The following is a 22,290-nucleotide window of genomic DNA, read 5'->3' as shown; positions in this document are numbered from 1 at the left end:
CGACATCTTCAGAATATTTTTATAAAGTTGCAAAATAACAATAAAAAGTAGCTACAGTATTTACAATGTCGAGTAAATTAAGTAGTAATGGAGAGATTAACCAATCATAGGAAGGCTAGAAGAATGACAACCAGCTCTTTGAAGGGAAAGAAATCGGACGTTCGGCAACCAGAACGGAACATAAAGGGAAGCAGACAAGCAGAATTAAGTTAGTTGTGTTTGAACTTGAACAGCGTGTTTACCAGTAAAAAGCTGCTAAAATGCATGTTGTTTTCGGTAGTGTCAACGTCTGTGTTATTAGTATCAGTGTTAGGTGTGGCAAAAATGCGGCTTAAAAACCAGATTCCCAAACTCCTGAGATCTCCTGTAGTTTCCAAATTTACGTGTGAATGCGGAGCTTTGTATGTGGGCCAAACACGTCGATACTTTCACACACGAATCTCAAAACATTTGGGATTCTCGCTTTGACGGGAAAAAATGCAAATTAGTTTCGTTGTCCAGTATCTATAAACATTGTAATGAAACAGGACATATCTCCTTTCCTGAAAATTTTTCCATAATATCTTCTTCTCATTCTAATTTAAATCTCGAACCATTAGTTCGTGAAAGCTTATTTCGAATTTTCAACCCTTCTTATTTTTGTAATGGTAATTCAAATTATTGAAATAAACTGGGTTCTAATGTCCATTATAAGATTTTATTTCCCGCCTGGAAAATCTATTGTTTTTGTTTATTCATGATGTTTGTATCAGGATAAGACAGATTTCATTGAAATTCATCCACTATTCTTCTACCTCCTCCGACGTTTTTGATTTTAGTATTTGACTTAACCTTTCATTTGTGAATGTTAAAATAAGTTTGTTTGTTTTAAGATAATTACAGTTTTATAAAACGCTGACTGTGAATTAGTCGAACTGTCAAGTGTAATATTGTTTTTATTGTTTATTTTTTCATAATGTAGAACTGACGAGAATTCAAAATCTGCTAGAAGGTTAGTATAATCTTTCTGTATATTACAAAAATAATAAAAGTTTATGGTTATTGACTTAATTGCAATAAAAACTTATACAAAGTATAAGTTTTTATTAAGTTTTTATTAAACTACACTTTTCACTATTTTTGATGTTTAAACAGACGCATTATAAAATACTCTACAGCTTTTGGTCATTCGATGAAAACAACAATGTTCTCAACACTTTCATTTTCTGTGTTGACAGAAGACATTTCGATAATTATTTTCGATGGTCATAATTTGCTTATTTTAGAAACTATAGCAACATAGTAAAAATCGGTAACAAATCTATAGTTTGCTACAGATTTTCATCTGATTTTTCGAGTCCAGCGACTTTCCATGAATGACAAGAATACGTAATATGGCGTCAGTGTCGGTCCGACAAATCGTTGTGTGTAAACGTACCTGTAAATGTCGGCTCGACAAAACATTTTGTGTAAACGTACCTTTAGAAACTACGTCATAAGCTTTACCAAATATATAAACAAACATTGATTTTTAAGTACCGAGTTTGAACGAATACAAAACAATTGTGCGTCAAAAGCTAACAAATATATAATAGACTAAAAAACGCAATGTTCATAAAAAGATGATGAGCATCTGACAACTGTCATTTGCGACTTCTCCAGGGGGTAGAGTATGGTTACAAGTATCTCTGGGTGTTACGATGAAAAATAGAATAATAAAAATGTTTATGTTAGATTTTTGAAAAAATTCTTATTGTGTTACTAATGATAGTAAATTTGAGTCACAACTGTAATACTTTTCTTATAATTCACAGCCAATTAACGTTAACAAGATTAGAACAGTTAAATTTCAATTCTTTGCCATTTTTTTGCAGTGTGGTTGCAATGGTTTCTGTTATGTTAATTATGTTATTATTATTTATCGTTCTTTTTACTACAGCGACATACGAGAAAACCGACAACAAAATACTCAATCTAAAGTTTCTACCCCAGATACACATCAATGAATATCACAATTTTGGTAAGACACTATGTAAAATATAAAGCTAATTGTTTGCAATAAAAATGTTGCATATCGAATCCACATTCCTGTTCATTATCTAAAGTAAAAAGGTAGGTCACATTTTCGCAGTTTATATTTAAGCAATTTTAAATATATGCTCATGATTATGTAGCAAACGTACTTTGAAACCACGATTTGTGCTTGCACTTGAAACTAACACAGCCAGAGGCGTACTGAAATTTTAGACTGATGAAAACTTTTACACCACATTAATATTAGAATTATTAAAATGTCTATTAACTATTTGACTATTTTTTACATTTTTCTTAAATGGTATACAATTATTTTAAGTTGGGTTGTCGCAAGAATGGAATTGCGTTGACAAATCAGTGATGCATCGCGAAAAGTTTGAAATGATGCAAAAACATTGGCTTGAACATCCAAGTGATATTAGAATTAAAGGCGATGTACGTGTAATTTTCATGAACGAGTTCTTGATTGGCGAAGGAAGTGGTGGAACCTGTGTTTATCTTGGTTTGGGAAAGGATGGTTATGGAAAAGCTGTAAAACGAATCCTTAAAAGTAGCTGTCCCTATCTTGCTCTACCAGAAAAGAATGTTTTAAATGAGCCAAACGCAAAGAAGTCGAAGCATGTTGTAAAGTATTGGAACTTCGTAGAAGAGGAAGGAGAAGATTTTGTCTATTTGATATTAGACTTGTGCGAACAAACTTTGACAAGTTTTGTTAAGTCTACTAGTTTAGATAAACTTCGCGAAGCCCTTCCCGAAATCTTTAGACAAATTTTAAATGGATTATCTGATCTTCATAGTGGCCCAAGCTCTATTCTTCATCGAGATTTAAAGCCATCTAATGTTCTTCAAGACGTGGAAGGCAAATTTATGATAGCTGACTTTGGCATTAGTCGAATATTGAAAAGTGGTGATAAATCAACATATCGAAGCAGTCCTGGTAGAGGAACTGATGGTTGGTCCGCTCATGAATCCTTGGATGATGGTCGTTACAAGAAAGAGTCTGATATAATGGTAGATATGTTCGTTAAAAAATTACAGTTGATGTTGTGACTATTTATGGTTTTTTTTTATTAATATCAGAGTGCAGGAATGGTGGCTTATTATGTTGCAACAAAAGGAAAACATGCTTTTGGAACTAAAGAGTATAGATTGAAAAACTTGTCAGATGGAAACCCTGTTGGCTTGAAGAAAATCGATGATGTTCAACTAAATGATCTTCTTTCATGGATGCTACAGCATAAGCCTGAACTCAGGCCATCAGCCAACGAGGCGTTAAAACATCCTTATCTACAAACCAGTGAGGAAATGTTTGACATGCTGTGTGATGTTGGGAACCAACCGGAGATAAAACAACCACAATGTCAAAATTCAGATGTTCGTAAGCTGTTGGATTGTCATTCAAAATGGATGGAGCTTATCGACGATGAAGTATTAGAAGAGTTCACAACTTTTCAAAATAGTAACAGAAGAGTTAATTATGAGTCGTCATGGGCAAGTTGTTTAAGATTTATGCGAAACGTTGACCAACATTGGCAAAATAAACCTCGTCCGCATCTATCACAACATGTGAAAGAAGGAAATTATAAAAAGTATTTCCTGCAACGTTTTCCCGAACTTCCTCTTCTGGTGCACAAAGTCATAAGGTTGACTGACTGGAAAACAAGACCTGATCTCAAAAAACATTTCACGAGTAAGTAAAGCATTCGAAATTATTTTTAGTGTATACGAATTAAGTAGCTATATGTAGAGTTCAATTTACGATTTACAATGTCGAAACTTTGATAGTAATTTTCACTCTACTTGTTTGCTTAAATTATAAAATATATGTGTATTTAATATCGCTTGATTTTAAGTAATTACTCTAGCAAATATTTCTAGATACCATACATGTTGTGGAAAACAAAGTAGTTGATGGAAAGAAACGTAAATCAACTATTTGCAAAATTATTTATTCTTATACTCTGCTGCTGAGTTTCCACAACGTACCTATGTTATATAGCTCCATGATCATTTATATAGTTGTAAGGTTTTACTTTGTATTGTCATTAGAAAACATCGATTGCATTAGCTAAATGTTTGTTTCACGATCTATGCGCAAATATATGATGCTTTTCTGTCATATTTTCATCAAAAGGTGTTAAAAGTCCAAATGATACAACTATCATATAATTCAAATTCGAAATGGCACTGTATATTCCTGTTTAAAAAAACCTGGCATATTCTTTACTGAGGTGAAAGAGTTTATGTGTTTTACGATAACTTTTATTTGTTTTAGAGTCAAGTTCATTTTCGTTTACCTGTCTTGAAGAACCAAGAAGCAGTGCATCAACATTCAAAGGTATATCTAATGTGGTGGGATTTTTTATTAGTGAGAAAATCATAAATTGAAATAATGATAATAAATTATGTGTAAGCAGTGCTGAGGATTGTAGCTAAGAATTGCACGAAATATTTTCATGAGTGAATAATGATAACTTTAACCTTTTAGTTGAAGAAAAAAGAAAAATTAATCTTCTGAGTGCCGAGTCAACTTCAAAATTTGGTAAACTTGATATTTTTTGTTTGAGAGATTCAAAGTCTAGTGACATTGTTTCGTGTTAAATTTTGTAGATGAACTTTCCAGTGGCAGCACAGTCAAATTTAAAACTGAAAAAGCTCTTGGCAAGTTGGCTGCTTACTCATATCATCAAGAAACCGATATTATGACCATCTTGGTTGATGATAAAGCAACTAATTTTACTGCAGCTAAAATAGAGGTACCGAGATCTTTTAATGACGCTATCGAATTTCCGTCAGGAAATGATGAAAGTCAAAAAGTTTATAAAGCTGGTAGGGAATCCGGGGAGAACACCATTTTAGACGTCACTTATAGTTATCGTTCCAAGGAAAATGAAACACCTGTATATAATGACGTGGTGGCAGTAAAGAGTGATCACGAATTTCTCGAGAAAGGAGATTCAGGATCACTGATGTATTATTATGATAAGAATAAGAAAAAAATACCGTTTGCTTATGGCGTTGCTAAAGCGATCGACGGAGACGAGACATACTATGTTTGTTTGAGATTAAAAGATGCCTTAAAAAATCTTGAATTTCTCGAAAATGTCAGCTTCGAAGACTTCTCAAGTGTGACGGATTGATTTCTTTTGTGGAACAAACAATACATTTCTAGATCATTTACCATTTATGTATTCATATAAAATTTATGTTTTTATATAACATTGATCCACCACAATGGTGAATCCAGTATTGGACAGTAAACTACAACACCTTACTTTTGGATTATTTTAAAATTTGACACTTTTTATTTGTAATTAGATTAGCAGGACATAACTGATTCTTTGGAAATATTTATGATCAATTACATTGTTATAAAAAATATAATATGTATTAAAGCTACAATTTATTTTCCAAATCACTGGCTTTTCTTTTACATTCACACGATCTACAAACACTACATACACACAACAAGCTACTGCCCAAACTTTAACTGGTACAAGTTGGAGGTCCGAAGACAAATTTAACTAGGTGGCTAAATTACTAGGGTAGTATGGGTTACATCTCCAAAGCTCCCCCTGTTCTGCGGTCCCTGCACAAGACTCGTGGCACAATACACCTATGTTATCATTTTAGTATTCTTATTGTCTACTTTTGCTAAAGTAGTATTCTTATTGTCTACTTTTGCTAAAAGCTATAAATCTTGTAATCCCAGTTGCTGCCTAAAAACTTTACCTTCAACTTAGTTTCAATTCTCACAAGATGCGCCATTACAGAAGCACTTTGATTCTGGGGTTCTGGCTTGCCATTTGTCAGACAATAATTATATACATATGATTATTACATAACTGAGGTCTGTGGACCAATAACTTCGTGTTTTAGCTCAGATATTATTAAGCACATCAAATTGTTTGTAAGGATATTTTTCTCGAGAGTTTCAGTTGTTTTTTTAGTCGATGGAATGACAAAGACTTAATTGATACCCTTAATGTAAATATTAACAGTAAACATGTATCACTTCAAAACATTATTTTCAAATTAAGGAGAGTCAATGACAAGGATAAAAAAAATTAAAATCGAGTAGAAGCAGAACATCTCTGCTTGTATGTAGTGCATTGTATTTTATCTGCATCATCATTATCATCTTGCGGCCTCAGCCGAGATTGAATGCACCACATCTTTCCAGTATTCTCTATCTTTCATAGCTGCTAACAGATTTTCCTTAGGAATTGTTGTGTCTCGCCTTATCCTATCTGGAAAGGTTAACTTGCGTGATCTATTCTCAGATGATGGGTGTCTCCAAAGTACAAATGATGACACTAGTTCATCAGTTGCACGTGCACAATGGTCTGCGAACTGAACACGTCTCTTACAAACTAAGTTTGATACTCTTGGTAGGTCTCCATATATTGTTTCTAAAGTTAGGTGGTTTTGCCAAGAGAGATTAAGGACTCTTCTTAGGAGACGTGTATAACATCCATCTAAACGCTGTTGTTGTTTGGCTGAAAGAGTCCAAGTCTCAGAACCGTACAATAAGATGGGCTCAACAAGAACTCGAAAAATTTGGATTTTAAATTTCCGATCAAGGTTGGATTTCCAGATCTTATCCAATTTGTTGCAGGCAGTCCATGCAATACCTTTTCTAAAGTTTAAGTCTTTCTCTGAGTTCTTTATGTGTGATCCCAGATACTGGTAGTCTTCAACACATTTCAGAATATTTTCTGACAGTGTTTTGATCTCCTGATTGTTGCGGATGTTAACTGGCATAAATTCAGTCTTCGTTTCATTGAGATGAAGACCTGCACAGTTGGCTGCTGACTCAAGAGAAGAAAGGAGAGATTGGGCACCTTGGAGATTGTCAGACAGCAATGCGATGTCATCAGCAAAATCTATCATATTTCACTTATAACTCTCTTTTACACTTTATCGACTTATTATTTTTAGCTTATTACCTATGACGGAGAAAAAATCTTTATGATCATCAACTGAAGATAAGTTTGGTAAAGTTGGTGAGTCTTCTTTAGACTGAGGACCAAGAAGATGAACATTAACGTTTTTAATTGGAAACTTGCAGTACTAAGACAATTATTAAGGAAAATTGTGTCATCATATATGAGGTTTGATAAGAGTTAATTAGACCTCCTAGTATAGTTAGAAATGTTGTTAATAAAGTTACTGGAAACAGCAAGTAAGAACCTTCTTTGTAGTTATAGCAAACTTGCCAACTATGTTTTTTATGCAGTGGTCTGTATGTTGTTCATTTAAGAATGCGATATAATCATCAAATCTGTAAAACTACTGACCATTTCTATTTTTGCATTGTTATTTATATTTATAACTTATACAGAAGTGTGACTAGAACGTTAATATAGCCCGACTTTCTTTTGCTAATTCATTTTCAAAAGAAATCAGTGGAGCAAAACTAAATATATGAATACACAACCCCCCCCCCCAATTCACGTTTTAGTCACGCCTTTGAACTTACTGCAATATTTCGTTAAATTTGTTTTAGTTTACACATGCATGATCATCCTACATATAATATAAGTTGAATATTTCTTATTTTCTTAGTTTGAGCAGTCATCGTCCCACTGGTCAATTATTCAATGTTCGTAAGTGATGGTTTACTGAGTGACTGGAGGTATCTGAAAAGGTTGTTACACTTTGTATGGTTTGTTATACGAATTGGTGTTCATTTTTAACTTGACATAGGACTTAATCCATCTGACGTTAGATGGTTTCTGATGTAAAAAAAATCTACGTTGCATTCTCTATAGAAATACAAGAAAGACATAACAGCTGAACGATATCAAATAAGATAAGAACATTTTTTAAGCAAATAACTATAAAAGATCGTATGTCACTATTTATTTCCTATAAAATACAGATACTAATCAGCTTCTATGTTTAAAGTACTTAGCATGTATTTTTTCTTTTTCTAAATACCATTGTTAAAAAAACTGTTAGAGATGTTTGAATTTGATCTATAAAATATATAGCCTGAAGAGATTTTTCATTTGTCTTACCGTTGGTTAGTCTATTTCGTTTGATTTGTAACAATACTGTTCAAAATTTCTTTTTTATCAACTAAAAATGTCTAATAGAAAACGAAGTGCCTGTACATATCATCTGTACATTTCATCACCTTGATGAATGGCGCAAAATTTAACATTACGTCGTTCATAATATTTTGCTGGTTGTACATACCATAAAAATCTTGATATCGTACACACATAAGAATATAGAAGCTCTCTGCTTTGCTTGCATTTTGATGGTTGTACATACCATAAAAATCTTGATATCGTACACACATCAGAATATAGAAGCTCTCTGCTTTGCTTGCAGCAATTATTTGTAAACGTTTTTTTTATTGCAGCAAGAGTTGGAGTTTTTGGTTAATCTAATGTACCATTTGATAATAAAACTTTTATAAACTAAATAACAAATAGTAAAATTGATAGAAAAGTTTACAAAGTTAGTCAGAATTGCTGCAGTACATAACACACCTTCCTTGCTCTGCTAACAACAGTGAATTTATTGAAATAGCATAATATTTGAAAGCATTTATTCGTTCTAAAAATTAGGAACTGAGCACTCTAGCTACGTGCAGTTAAAGTAACTAAAAAATACAGCGTCTTCAATATGTTGAAAGTATGTTATAACTTATAACGAACAAATGATTCTTACTGTTAAAATGTATGAGAAAATTTTCTTTTCTGTTTTGTGTTCCTGCGTTCTAAACAAAGTTTGAAAACATCTCATATAAGATATATTAAGCTTATTTGCATCAGGATTCTAGTTTTTTTCTATTCCGAATATAATACTTGTAAATTTTCCAAATATTTATTCACACTACGCAGCGCACTGCGATAACACTCAAAAAAATCTTTTTATCAGTGTACTTCCTGCTGTGATTTTTTTAAATAGATGATATTGCAAAACAGGTATTCGACACAGAATCCAGAGCAAAGTAATTTATGATCCCATGTATATGATTAGTCAATTTTTAGTCTTATTTATGTCTTATTCTATGGAAGTTTCATTGTAGTTAATGTTGGTGCACCAAAGTTATCAATTATATTTTTATGATATTTAGAAGCCAATCATGACGTCAACTTCCATAAACTTCTAGACAAAAGTAAGAATATTAAAGCTGACGTTCACGAGGCTCTACAAAGGTAATTTTTCTTTCATGGGATATCGATTATGTATGTTGACCTGTGCATGTCGGAACATTAAGAAAAATAGTTTTTTAGACAATATGTAGTTGTCGTTTCTTGTTTAAGTTGCTCGTGGCTTAGTGGGAAGTATGGAATAGCTCGCCCAAACAAGAAGATGCCGTTTCCTCATTTGTATGTCACAGTTGATTTTAAGAAAGAAAATTCGGAGGCTGCTATCAAAAATGAGATCTATGAAAAGTTAAAATGGAAAGCATCGAAATACATCGAATTACGATCTAAACCATTTAAAGAAGCAAAGTTTCGAATGCTGTCTAAAATTATAGCGCAAAGAACCGAGAGTAGTTTTGGAACATTGACAATGTTCTGCCTTAAGAATGATATGTACTATGCCTTGACCTGTGCTCATGCGGGTGTTGTTAATAATTTGGATGACTGTCAACAAGACTTTTGTGGCGGAGTCCAATGTAAGCCACTGTCAAACATGAATAGCCAGGCGTTGTGTATAGTATGATGTCGTTTTATACACAAACACGAAAAGTACAATTATTTGTTATTTGATATAAATTATTTGAAAGAATCCAAACAATTCATTTTATATAAAGCTGTAAAACTACATGTGTGGTGTCTCAAACATGATGAGTATTGCCTCTACATCAGGACCTAGTAAGTAATGGAATTTTATATGCAAATATTTACACAAACGTAATCTTTATTGCCTTTTGAAATGTTAAGTAGAAACAAGAATGCAATGTAACCATTGAGATTTGTTTATATCTTCCTTATTCACATACTTTTGTTAATGGTCAAAAATGTGAGATGTAATGAAGAGTGAAATAACTCAGCAAGTATTCCTTTTATCTTGCTATGATGTATTAACCGTGTAATATAATGCATTAATTTCCAGCTTCTTACGAAAAGATATCTTTGCCATCTCCCATGAGTGACAACGACTATGACGACATTGATAAAACTCCTTCTACAGCAGTACTTGGTAAGAAATTGTATTTTGTTAGCAAACATTTGCACAAACATCTTTACATTCCCTTTAAAAGTCAAACACAAACAATTAAGAGTCGTTTATATCATGCGTATCATTCATACGTTTGTAAAGGGTCAGAAAAGAGAGTTTTAGAATTTGTCATCATGCTGTAATGTTATTTAATTGCATTGCAAAAAATTAATTTGATTTATCTATTAGATGATAATAACAGTGAAGACATGATTGGTGTTTCGCCTTCCACATCAAAACCAGGTTAGCAAAAGAATTTTGTTTAAAAACATTTGCCCAAACATTTCCATGTTTTGCAACGCTAAATACAAACAACAATATATAGCCTAATAAATTAATTTTAAAAGGTATCGTTATATGTAGCCAACAAACTTTGTTATCATATAAATTTGATCAATATGTATAGAAAGTGGAAACTGGCTATGATGCTAAAAGTGAAATGTGAAAACCATCATGATCAACGTGTCAGTTGCATGTATACGTTACACGTACACAAATGAACTTAAATAGAATATTGTTGAAAACATCCTTTTAAAACATATTATTTGATTATTGATAGCCAATAAAAGCCAATAATTATGTTTACGAATACATAGTTTCATGTAGCGTTTATGTGGTAGCTAGATGCCCTGATGTTGGATCTAAGTTATCCGTTTCCTTTGACTTTTTTTGTGACAGATAACTGTTTCAAGATATATTTATGATGTGTTATGTAAAAGTGAATTATTAGTTTTACGGAAAAACTTGCAATAAAACCCACGTTGTCATTTTTCCAACCTAAAGATTAGAAACCACAAAGTAAGGTAGTTCAACTCACTAGTTCAACTCCCTCTTTGCAAACACACGGTATTAGCATAACCATGCATGTAATATTTGCAAGACCGAATCACATACAATAAATGGCTACGTAACTGCAAATTCTAAATAAATTATGGCTCGCTGAAAGGTTTGAGGGGAGTGTTCTACGTCATGGGACCAACTTTATTGTGTCTTTATTGGATCAAATATCCCAAAATTTTAGTCAGACCGACATTTTTCGTCTTTTATCCGTTTGTCGACCTACTTTTTATTCATATTTTACAAAAGCTGGGTAGTGTAACATGTGATATACACTTTTATTTTCTTTATCATGTGTTTAGATGCAGATGATAATTTGGATGAACACTTTAAAATCTTCAAAAGTAAATTTCTTGACGAAGACAGTAACATTAAAGCTGACGTTTGTGATGTACTTGAAAGGTGAAATACTCTAAATGTAGTTCTTGGAGAAATTCAACTTGAATTTTCAGTATTACAAAAGCGTATTTTCATCTTGATATGAGCTTAAACATTTGTTTTAAGGTTCACTTGGCTTCATGGAGAGTATGGAACAGCTGGCCCAAATGAGAAGATGCCATTTCCTCACTTATATGTCATGGTTGATGATAGTCAAGAAAAATCGAATGAAATTATAAAGCAAGAGATTGATACAGAATTTGGATGGGAAGCTTCGAAATACATTGATTTGCCACGTAAAGCTCCTAAAAAAGTAAATTTTCGATTGCTGTCTGATTTTCGCGCTGCAAGAAAGGATCAAAATGACGTTGGATGTCGTGGTACATTGACAATGATTTGTCGAAAGGTAGCTACTGCTAAGTGTTAATAAGGACTTTATTTGAAGAGGGGGACACGTAACAGCTGAAAAGCTGACAAACCTGTGGCCCTCTAACTAGATTATACAGGATTACAAAAAAACTGATAATGAATAAATATATAAATAATTACAAAATTCTATGATAAAAATAGCAGGACATATTAGAACAATATTTTGCTTTAACTTGCGCACATGTTGGTGTTGATAGTGATTCTGTTGACTGCCAAGGCGTGTTCAATTGCAAAGACTGGTTAAAAATTCGCGATGCTGTAAATTCTAATTTCATGAAATATAACATGGATTACTTTTACAAACCTTCTCACAATGACAGTGAGGTGCAACTTGGCGTTGGCTACAACGCGGTTTTGCGGTTCGATAAAGAAACAGACATCATGTCTATTTCTTTTGGTGAAACAGTTTTTAACAGATGCCTTAAAAAATACATGGAAAGCTTTCAATTAGATTTGAAAAATACAAATGACGAGCTTTCTCGACGAGTTTTTCGTAAAAATGAACTCGTTCACACACGCATTACTGCGAACAACAAATCCAAGCATAGTAAGATCACAGAGAACAATTATTCTTATTGGTGCCAATATTTAAAAAAAACCATGTTTAGAAATGCAGTCAAGGTTCAAAGTGATGTGACATTTTTTGAGGATGGTGATTCTGGTGCTCTTGTTTGCTTTTTGGATGAAAATGATGATTGGAAACCGTTTGCATATGCTGTTGCTGAAGTCGAAGGGGATGGCAATAAAAATGGTAGTGAGAGTAATGAAGACGGTAGTGAGGGTGATGCAGTTAGTTTTGCCAAACCTGCGAGGACTTTTATTTGCTTAAAATTGGACAAAGCTTTGAAAAAACTGAAACTTGAGAATGAGGAATATTTTGTAAGAAATGGTAAGATGCTATGTTAATGTTATTGCTGTTTAATGTTTTCTTAAACGTTAAGGCTTACATTACATTTAATGTTTTAGATTCGACGGGTATCGTCAAGTCGGTCCTTCGTTTTCTAAAAATAAGGAAATAATATCTTCCTGGAATTTTCAAAAAAACACCCTCATGCTCTTATTGGAGTTCAATGAGATAACTTTATTGAGTGTAATCAATTTTAATTAGCACTTATGACAAAATTAATGTAAACTATGATTCATTTAGAATTCGCGATTCCACCACAATGGTGAATCCAGTGTTGGGCAGTAAATCACAACACCTCACTTTTGGATTGTTTTAAAATTTGAAACTATTTACTTGTAATTAGATTAGCAGGACATAACTGATTCTTTTGAAATACTTATGATCAATTACATTGTTATAAAAAATGTTATATGTATCAAAGCTACAATTTATTTTCCAGCTCTTGTTTTACATTCACACGATCTACAAACACTACATACGCACAACAGCTACTGCCCAAACTTTAACTGGTATAAGTTGGGGGTCCGAGGACAAATTTAACTAGGTGGCTAAATTTCTATGGTAATATGGGTTACAGCTCCACAGCTCCCCCTGTTCTGCGGTCCCTACACAAGACTCATAGCACAATGTACCTAAGTTATCATTCTAGTATTTATAATTCATAAATCAATAGTTTGTGATTTCTCAGGCGTAGAAAACCATTTAGTTTGCGTCTGAAACTCAATGTTGTGACGTATCGTACTGACTCGTACAATAGAATGCTAAAACGACAAATTTCGAACTGGCAACTAACTTTTGTTGATAGATAACTTTACGAATTTTTGTCGAAGTCACAAAACTATTTGTTCAAGTTGATGGGAGTATGTTCCTTTTTTTCATACTTTTTATTGTCTACTTATCACATACAAAAATTATCACATACAAAAAATGGGTAGTGTAGATGGCTGTCAAATAAAAAGTGGCACATGTCAAGGAGCGAAGTAGATCCCAGGCTTCACATAAAATAAAACATGTCGGGTTCTAAGACAAACTGGCCCGATCAAGTGGTGAGTTTGTTGCTCGATACTGTCAGAGAAAGAGAGAGTATTTGGAATACCAAAAGTGAGCATTACAAAAACAGAAACACTACCAGCAAATACTGCAAGCAATCAAAGTTGAACTGCCAAACGTTGATTTGCCAAGCATCAAAGGTGAGTGATAAGATTATAATGGAGTAGAAAGAATTGCATTTTAGCGATGTATAAACATTGTTTATACTCTTTGGTTTGCCTTAAATCGCAAAGAAAAAATGTCTTGTCTTGCTTACATGGCAATGTGTTCAAACTTCTAACTCAGCTTGTTGGCATGCCAAAATTGGTAAAGGAAAACATATCCATCTGTAGCTTTATATGCTATTATTTGGATTACAATAAGTTTATTCTAATAAAATATCTGGCTTAAACTTTTAGCAAAGATAGAGCTTAAGAACATTTTATAGAGAAGAAGTTAAAAAATAAGAAAAAGCCAATGTGCAGGCAGTGGGGCTAGCGAAGTTTATGTATCAAAATGGAAGTTTTTTGACCAGTGCAGTTTCCTGGATGAAGTTATATCACACAATCATCAAGTATTTACAAATGCTCTTGATGAACGTTTTGCACAAGACAGAGAAAACCAATTAAATGATTCAATTATTGATAATGAAGATACAGGAAGTGAATTTAGTTTTATTTCAAGCTCAAAGAAGAGAAAACAATCATATAGTCCATTTCTTGAGTCAGCCGCATCTGCCTTGAACCAGTTGGCAAAACGAGCAACATCTGCTCCTGAAGACCAGTGGGATATTTTTGATAAAGATGTGGCACATGCAATGCATGGTCTGGCAGATAAAGATATACAAAGATGTATCAAGTTTGCCATACAATGGACTATTTTTCAGGCCACAGAGCCCCCACGGGCTCAATAACAACCATTTTATCAAGCAGATTAATCTATAAATAATCAGTTTCATCCACCGTTTTATTAAACTAGGGTATTTTACATGAACATGTTTCAATGATTAAACTTCTACATCAAAATAACTTACACATTTGTTTTTGAGTCTACTTTACTGGATTTATATATATATATATAAACGGCAACATCAACCATCAAAAAAAGTTTTCATATATTTTTTATATTCAAGCAAGGTGAATTTATTTCTTTGTTATAATTCTTTAGTTTGTCATTGTCCATTGAAAATCAACTGCCCCTCTTCAAAGAAATAGTCTTTAAGAGCATTTTTGATTTGTCTTGCATGAATTGAAGATGGGCGGACACCAGCATCTGGCTGGATGTCACATACTTCATTTTCATTGCCTAATTGTGTTCTCCAAGAACCATTCACAACATTTCCTAATTCATCTTCAAAGTCCATACATCCTGGATGTGTGTAAAACTGGTCCTTCTGAAGGTTATCAAAAGGTTATGCAGTGCCATACAGGCCCTCACCACCTGCATTGCATGTGAAGCATCCAACTCCAATGTTTTCAAAAGACATCTGAATCGACTACACATCAATACAAATGCATTTTCGACAATTCTTTGTGCTCGTGAAAGTCTATAGTTAAAAACTTTCTCATCACCTATTGCAGTCTGGTGTGGATATGGTTTCATTAGATTTTCATTCAAAGCAAATGCCTCATCTCCAAGCAGAAAGTAAAGTATAGGCAATAATGTATCTCTTAGTTCTTCAGCTTGTGGGAAATAGCATGTCTTGCATATGTTTTTAAGGTGACTGTCTTTAAAAATTCCTCCATCTGACTGGTTGCCAGGGGCTCCAAGATCAAATGAGATGAATTTAGCATTTGCATCTGCATTAGCCAAGAGGACTATGCTAAAATGTTTTTTATACTTAAAGTACTCAGGGGCTGAGTTTGGAGGTGCACGCAAATTGATATGTTTACCATCAATGGCCCCAACTGCATGGGGAAAGTGCCATTTGCACTTAAATTCATCAGCAATGTGTAACCATTGTTGCTTTGTTGTGGGTGGCTTTAAATATTCTTCCTTCAACACATTATACAAAGCTTCACAGACCTTAGGTACAATTTTTGAAATAGATGAAACTGATATTCTGAAACTGTACATGAACCTTCCAGTGGCAGCACAGAAAAAATTCTGAGTTCAATTACTTCTCGTAGTTTCAAGTCATCTTCAAAAACTGGTAGATTTGATATTTGTGTTTTAGGAGATTCTAAGTCCAGTGACATTCATTTTGTGTAATATTTTGTAGATGAACTTTCCACTCCCAACACAGTCGAATTTAAAGAACGTTTTCTCACAAAGGATCACAAAATTAAAGATAGCGTCCATGAAAATTTGAAAAGGTAAATGTTTTTTATCGCTTTTACGTCAATTTTGACTTATTTGCCACGAGGAAAAGGCATCGAATATCTTCACTTTTCCACATTTGCAGTTTTCCTTGGCTTTGTGGCAAGTATGGTACATCACGTCCTACTGATGGGATGAATTATCGTCACATGTATCTTGAAGTTGACGAATCAAAGACTGAAAATGTTTTAAAGCAAGAAATCGATGACTTATTTGAATAGAAAGCTTCAGATTACATCGAATTACGTTATGTTGACCCACGTAAGAAAATAGAAATCCAACAGCTATCCAACAATGTTATGGTAAGTCGAGAGGATGAGCCCAATAGATCAATTTATGGCGCGTTGCCTTTGTTCTGCTGTAAAGATGAACAACGTTGACTTTCGCTCATGTTGGTTACTTAAAAAGTATTCCCAATAGGCAAAAGCGTGATTTATATCTAAAACTTTTCGTGATTTATTCTGAAACCTTTTAAATATTAAACTTAGTTTGGAGTAAGTAAATCAGTTTTTATGAAGTACTACTTCAAGGTAAATGAAGTATCCAGTTGCACAAAATCTAGGAAAAGAAATTGAATTTCGGTAAAAACGCCTTCCATCATGTCTTCCTATGATAAGTTTATTTGTGCTTGGTTTCATTGGCTTTCATAAAACCCGAGTTTGTGTGGCATTGTTTGAATTTTCAATGAGTTTTGCATTCAAAATGCAAATTGGGAATGAAATCATGAAAAGAAAATAGCTTTTGGTATGTAAGAGGAAACGAAAGCTTCACTCACCTGGCGAGATATATTTTTCTTGAGCAACATAAACAACTGCAGCAACACATTGTTGACATATACCATGCTCAAATCGAGCAGGATTTTCACACATCTAAACAGGTAGAACCAGTCTCTTGTAATGCTAGAGAAGCATAATTATTGATATAGATTTATACATTATATTTGCTTATTTGATTGTTCAAATTGGACAGTATATGGTTGAATTTTCAACTTTTGTATTGGATATATTGCCTGCACGTATATAAATGCTGATTCCCTGTTATTATTGCAAAAAATTTTCGTTAGGCTGATTGAAAGAGGATGGAGGACTAGCAAATTAAGTGTCAAGGGAAAATTTAAAAGTGGTTGGTTTACCTTTGGAGAAGCAATACATATATTCAAAAGCGGTAGATATTCTGACGATAGTTCATAAACGCAACCTTCTACGGAACATTCAGGATCTTGGACTACGTTTGGCAATAAAACTGATTTTGAAAACTCTCTTAAAGACACTGCTTCTGTTATTTCTGTCCTCGTTTATTAAAAACAAGTCTATAGCCAAATAGCAATCCCCAAAGACGTGATCTTATTTTGCACCGTAGTTGTATAGACAACATAAATGCAAGCCCCAAATTCTTCAAAGCAAAAGATATTTTCTATTAAGTACAGATGGCAGTAGCTACAAATCATTATACCTGTTTTGAGTCACATTCAAACCATATGCAAAGTACAAAAAAAGACCCAATTTCAGGCTCGTGTTGACTTCAAACTTCCATCGAGAGAAATCGGAGACTTTTTCATTTCTAAATAAAAAACAAGGTTTGTGAATATTCTATGAAATTTACTGATTTTTTTTTTTCAATTTAAAGTTTTACCTTTATAGCTTATTCACGGGTTTCCTTACTGCAATAATTTCAAGCTGATTGGTCTCACCGTTTTTAAAAGTTCCTTTGTTTTGTTCTAACTACAAGAAGTGAAGCAGATGGTCATTTCACTCTCCAAGTCTAAGTATCAACTTTTTTGTTGAGCTGATTTAAACTCATAAACTTAAAAATATCAATCTCACATTTTAGCTTTATGTACCTCTTTTTTGTTATCTAGTTTGGGGACAAAACATTGAAGTTTTTTATCATTTGGCAAAAAGCAACCCATTGATTTATTCACAGGAATTTCAATGCTCTCCTTGTTGTAATTTGCAGATTATTTCGAAGAACAGGATTTGTCTTTTGATGGTTTATAAAACTGTTTCGTTTCGAGGGTGCAGATTTTTGTCTCGAATCTGTCGACTCAACTTTGTATTTTGAGATTTTTTTCTAGAAACGTCATAGCCACCGTCCACCAAAGCTTTCCAAATATCTCTCACGTGGACACTGTCCTCGTCTGATTTACGCTTGGTATTTTTTTTCCTTGAATAAATGGTGTTTCTTGAATTTGACGGTTGCATTGTGCTCTTTTTTTTTAACATTTCTGAGTAGTTAGTATTTTGTCGATCTAATTTCGAATAACGATTATGTTCAATATGTTCTTCTTGGAACTTGGAGTAGTAAGAGTCATCTTTGTTTTCTTCTGTTGAATTAATAAGTGACATGTTTGTTACTCTGCATTTAGTGTTGTTTTGTGAAGCACGATTCTCCAGCAAATTAAAGTCATTTTCTGTCGAAGAATAGCACGTTCTTGAACAAACCGATAACTTTTTAATGATTAGATCTTTGTAAACATCATCGTTTATTTTTACGCTATCACTAGAAGATAATTCCACATTACAGTGAGTTGATTTTAGATGATTGTCGTTATCATCATGTGAGCTACTAACATTATGAATATCTGCATCATAGATCTGTGTTACATGATTTCTTGCTATCTAAATCCCTTTCACCTTTAGAAAGTTGACCAGTCCGAACATCAACACCAGCTGCCTGTTTGGAAGCATTAGAATCATGAATATCGATAACATTGTCATTTGCTTCTTTATTTACAGAAATGATTCGTTGATTTTGTGCAAAGTCATTTCTATCATGCCCTTTTACACCATCACCATGATCTAGTTGAATTGTCTCACATTGTTCTGCCAGCGACTGCCTACGGAGATCAACGGTCAAGATGTTTTGAGAGATTCGTTGGCTGGCTGAAGAAAACCTTGTTACATCCGGACTTTGGACGTTTTCATAAACTTGAAAACCATCGAAAGAGTTCTTGAAGCAATCTAGAAGTGAATAGCACAAAAAATCCAAGCTAAACAAAATGATAAAACTTTGCGACATTTCATTTGTAGAAATATCTGCTCATCTCAATATAGAGATTCAATCATCAATAATCAATCATTGATCATCGTTTTCTGAGACAAACCGTGATTGACCTGTAATTCTTAATACTGAAGAGTATCGTAGTGTAAATGAAAATACATGCTCACTTTTTTGATCATATGTTTGATTGGTCGTTCATTGTTTCGTGAATGCTTTAGTTTAACATTAAATGGAAGATCACGTAAACCAGTTTTTATCACCAATTGTGTTTTTGATGGCTCAGCTATGACCCTCTCTTTTCTTAGGTCATTGCAAAGGTATTTACTGGGTTGCTGGAAAGAAATAGAAAATTATTCTTTGATATATGTTTTCTTAAAACTCCACAAGAACATAGTCAAATCTATTTTATAACATTAGAACAAAGTAAATACTTTACAGTGCCAGACTGCAAGTTTCAGTTTGGTGGAAAAGCAGCTGATAAAATTAAGTGACATACGCTTTGTTGTTAATGAGAAGTTAAAAAAGATTTCATACAACAATAGAATCAAGTTGCCAGCAATACCTGATAATGAAATGGACTTTACAAATAATGTTTGTATTCATCGTTCATTTCATACTTTGATACTTCCATAATCATTTGTTACAATAAGTTGGTATAAAAATGAATGCATCAAAATTCTATATTTTTTACGGAAATTCACTCTCCATTTTTCTTTCCTTTTCATAAACACAAACATGCTAGTAATAAAATAACACAGAGGTTTTTAGTTTCGTTGGTACAGTCAACTAAGTTGATATTTTGGTTTCCAGAGAAACGAAAGAGCTTCTCGATCCGTTCGTAGCGAGTAGAATGAGACTTATTTATTAAACTCAGGATTTGAACAAAGTTATTTTCCAGAATGCAGTCTATGTTTAAGGTTTTAGCATGTTTGTAGATTCCGGGGACTCTGTAGCATATTCATAAAAAACTGAAGGAAGTCACGGTCCATTCCTATCTCGAAATACGTTTTTCTAAACAAAATTAAAATCGACTAAAACAGAACATCTCTCCTTGTACCTAGTGCATGGTATTTCATATGTCGTTATATTTTGTAACTGTTTGAGGCTCTAACAATTCATTGACTTGTTATCAATTAGGATCATGGGATTGAGACGAAAATCTTCACGACCATAAGTAAAGATAAGTTAGGTGAGCCAGCTGGTAAATGCCTTATGATTACATGAATCTTAATAATGGAAACATCGCTTTTAAATGTTGTTTAAATGTTAGTAATAATATAAATAAATATTTACGAAATGAACTTACATGAAAATAGTTTTATAACCATTAAGCTAGTTAAGTAAAGGAGAAATACATTTTTATAGGTTTTATTATCTGTGGATTTTACAATGATTCACAGTTTGTTTATCATCAACCATTCAGGGTGAGTCGTTAGTGACAGTATGTATTGGTTTTATATTTGTTTGCTCTCAAAGCTCTTCTGTTGGTTTTGTACGTATCAGCTTGTGATTATTGTGAGAAGTACTTTAAAATTATTTGAATGAGGTAAAATGAGATTAGTTTCAGTAAGATATTAAAGGAAAGCTTGAACAATGTCAGAAGCCAGTGAAGGTAGATTATGAGAAGTATCATGTGACAGGATTAATATCCAGAAAAAATAAAGAATGTCATAAAAATCGTGAGATATTACCTGATATCTGTAATTTCAATAGTGTTGAAGTCAGTTAGATGATGCCATTTTGATGATTTCAGCTTCCTCAATTGTTTAGTTATCACAACTTTACACCAAATGGGTTACTGTGAGTCACTAGGTCATATGATGTTTTTCATGTACATTTAGGGATATATTTCTGGAAAAACATTGGAGAAGTGTTTTGGGACGCTCTGTTTGTGATTATTTCTTCGAAGCTCAAGGAAAGGTAAATGAATTTATGTGTAAATTGTTGTTTGTGCTTGTTTGGTTGAGAAGTTTTAAGGTACTTTCATGAACGGTTTTCATGTTATATTTGTCTGATAAAAATGCTCCTAAACAAATTAAATATCATCTTTTATGTTCAGGCTACTTCTCCAGAAGACATTCCTCCTGTAATTGCAACAGGATTCAGTTATCTCATCAGTATATTTCGCCATGATCTCTTCTTTGTTTCTGTTGTTGAAAATGAAGGTTTGTGTTTATATTAAGGTTAGTTAATGTTTTAATGTTTATTTTGAATCAATTGCCTCTAATGCAATCAAGGCATTGATTGCTAGTTTTAATTTAAAAAGTATGCATTACATTGCAAAGAAGTGTTATCACTCAACAAAAGGCATTGCATTAGGCATTCTTAGTGGTAGATAAAAATAATGTAGCTTTCATATCATCAACATGTGGTGAACACTTTCATGATTATTATTATTGATGAATTGAAAACATTCCTTTCCAGTTCCACCTTTATTTGTGATTGAATTTCTTCATCGAGTGGTTGACTTGATCAAAGAATATTTCTCTGACTGTACTGAAACAATCATTAAAGAAAATTGTGTCATTGTATATGAGGTTTGAGATTAGTATATTTTGTAGAGAATCCAGCTGTTTGATAGATGAATTTCAATTTTTTTCTGTTGTGTGTGATGTAAAATATGATGTTATATCTTTATATTCTTCAGTTATTGGAAGAGATGTTGGATAATGGATTCCCTCTTGCTACAGAGTCAAATGTCCTTAAAGAGTTGATAAGACCTCCTAGTATAGTTAGAAATGTTGTTAATAAAGTGACTGGAGACAGCAAGTAAGAACCTTCCTTATGGTAAACATACAAGCCATGTTTTTATGTAGTGATTTATATGTTGTTCATATAAGGATCAGATATAAATATGAAGCAAATCCGTAAAGCCACTAAACATTTCTATATTTGCATTGTTTTTTATATGCAACTTACTACAATATTTAGTTAAATTTGTTTTAGTTTACACATTTATGATCATTCTACATATAATTTAAGTTAAATATTTCATATTTTCCTAGTATGAGCAGTCATCTCCCAACTGGTCAATTGTCCAATGTTCCATGGAGGAGAACTGGTGTAAAATATGCAAATAATGAGGTACGTAGCTATATTCACATTGCTCCATTAAGAAATTTGAAAGAAAATCCTTTTTTATTCTTTGTTTTAGTTGTAATGTGATGAGTGAACTTTTTTCTTTTGTTAAT

At 33.0% G+C, this 22,290-nt stretch overlaps 2 protein-coding genes across 9 annotated transcripts in view; both read left to right on the top strand.

Annotated features, from left to right (window-relative positions):
* LOC124455578 (serine/threonine-protein kinase/endoribonuclease ire-1-like) overlaps nucleotides 1-22,290 on the top strand; it is a 261,076-nt gene that overhangs the window by 61,766 nt on the left and 177,020 nt on the right. For 3 of the 4 annotated variants that reach the window (XM_047006221.1, XM_047006220.1, XM_047006219.1), the window contains exons 6-12: nucleotides 962-991; nucleotides 1,919-1,999; nucleotides 2,333-3,024; nucleotides 3,094-3,703; nucleotides 4,289-4,351; nucleotides 4,502-4,555; nucleotides 4,624-5,428. In XM_047006221.1, coding sequence (XP_046862177.1) covers nucleotides 962-991; nucleotides 1,919-1,999; nucleotides 2,333-3,024; nucleotides 3,094-3,703; nucleotides 4,289-4,351; nucleotides 4,502-4,555; nucleotides 4,624-5,153 — 2,060 coding nt within the window. In that variant the 3' untranslated portion in view covers nucleotides 5,154-5,428. Of the gene's footprint in view, nucleotides 1-961; nucleotides 992-1,918; nucleotides 2,000-2,332; nucleotides 3,025-3,093; nucleotides 3,704-4,288; nucleotides 4,352-4,501; nucleotides 4,556-4,623; nucleotides 5,429-16,001; nucleotides 16,096-22,290 lie in introns of those variants that run through there. The other variant, XM_047006222.1, reaches the window with a different exon arrangement.
* Nucleotides 20,372-22,290, top strand: part of LOC124455586 (AP-3 complex subunit mu-1-like) — a 32,514-nt gene continuing 30,595 nt past the window's right edge. For 4 of the 5 annotated variants that reach the window (XR_006951913.1, XR_006951915.1, XR_006951914.1 and 1 more), the window contains exons 1-6: nucleotides 20,379-20,523; nucleotides 20,941-21,019; nucleotides 21,159-21,264; nucleotides 21,524-21,636; nucleotides 21,747-21,868; nucleotides 22,105-22,183. Coding sequence is in view for 1 of the 5 variants with exons in the window: in XM_047006239.1 (XP_046862195.1) it covers nucleotides 20,489-20,523; nucleotides 20,941-21,019; nucleotides 21,159-21,264; nucleotides 21,524-21,636; nucleotides 21,747-21,868; nucleotides 22,105-22,183 (534 nt within the window). In the remaining 4 variants the exon portion in view is untranslated. Of the gene's footprint in view, nucleotides 20,524-20,940; nucleotides 21,020-21,158; nucleotides 21,265-21,523; nucleotides 21,637-21,746; nucleotides 21,869-22,104; nucleotides 22,184-22,290 lie in introns of all 5 variants that reach the window. The other variant, XR_006951912.1, reaches the window with a different exon arrangement.

Source organism: Xenia sp. Carnegie-2017, unplaced genomic scaffold (assembly GCF_021976095.1).
Source record: "Xenia sp. Carnegie-2017 unplaced genomic scaffold, XeniaSp_v1 HiC_scaffold_4, whole genome shotgun sequence".
Taxonomy (NCBI): Eukaryota; Metazoa; Cnidaria; class Anthozoa; order Malacalcyonacea; family Xeniidae; genus Xenia; species Xenia sp. Carnegie-2017.
The sequence above is the reverse complement of the archived record's forward strand: the minus strand, read 5'-3'. Positions and strand labels throughout refer to the sequence as shown.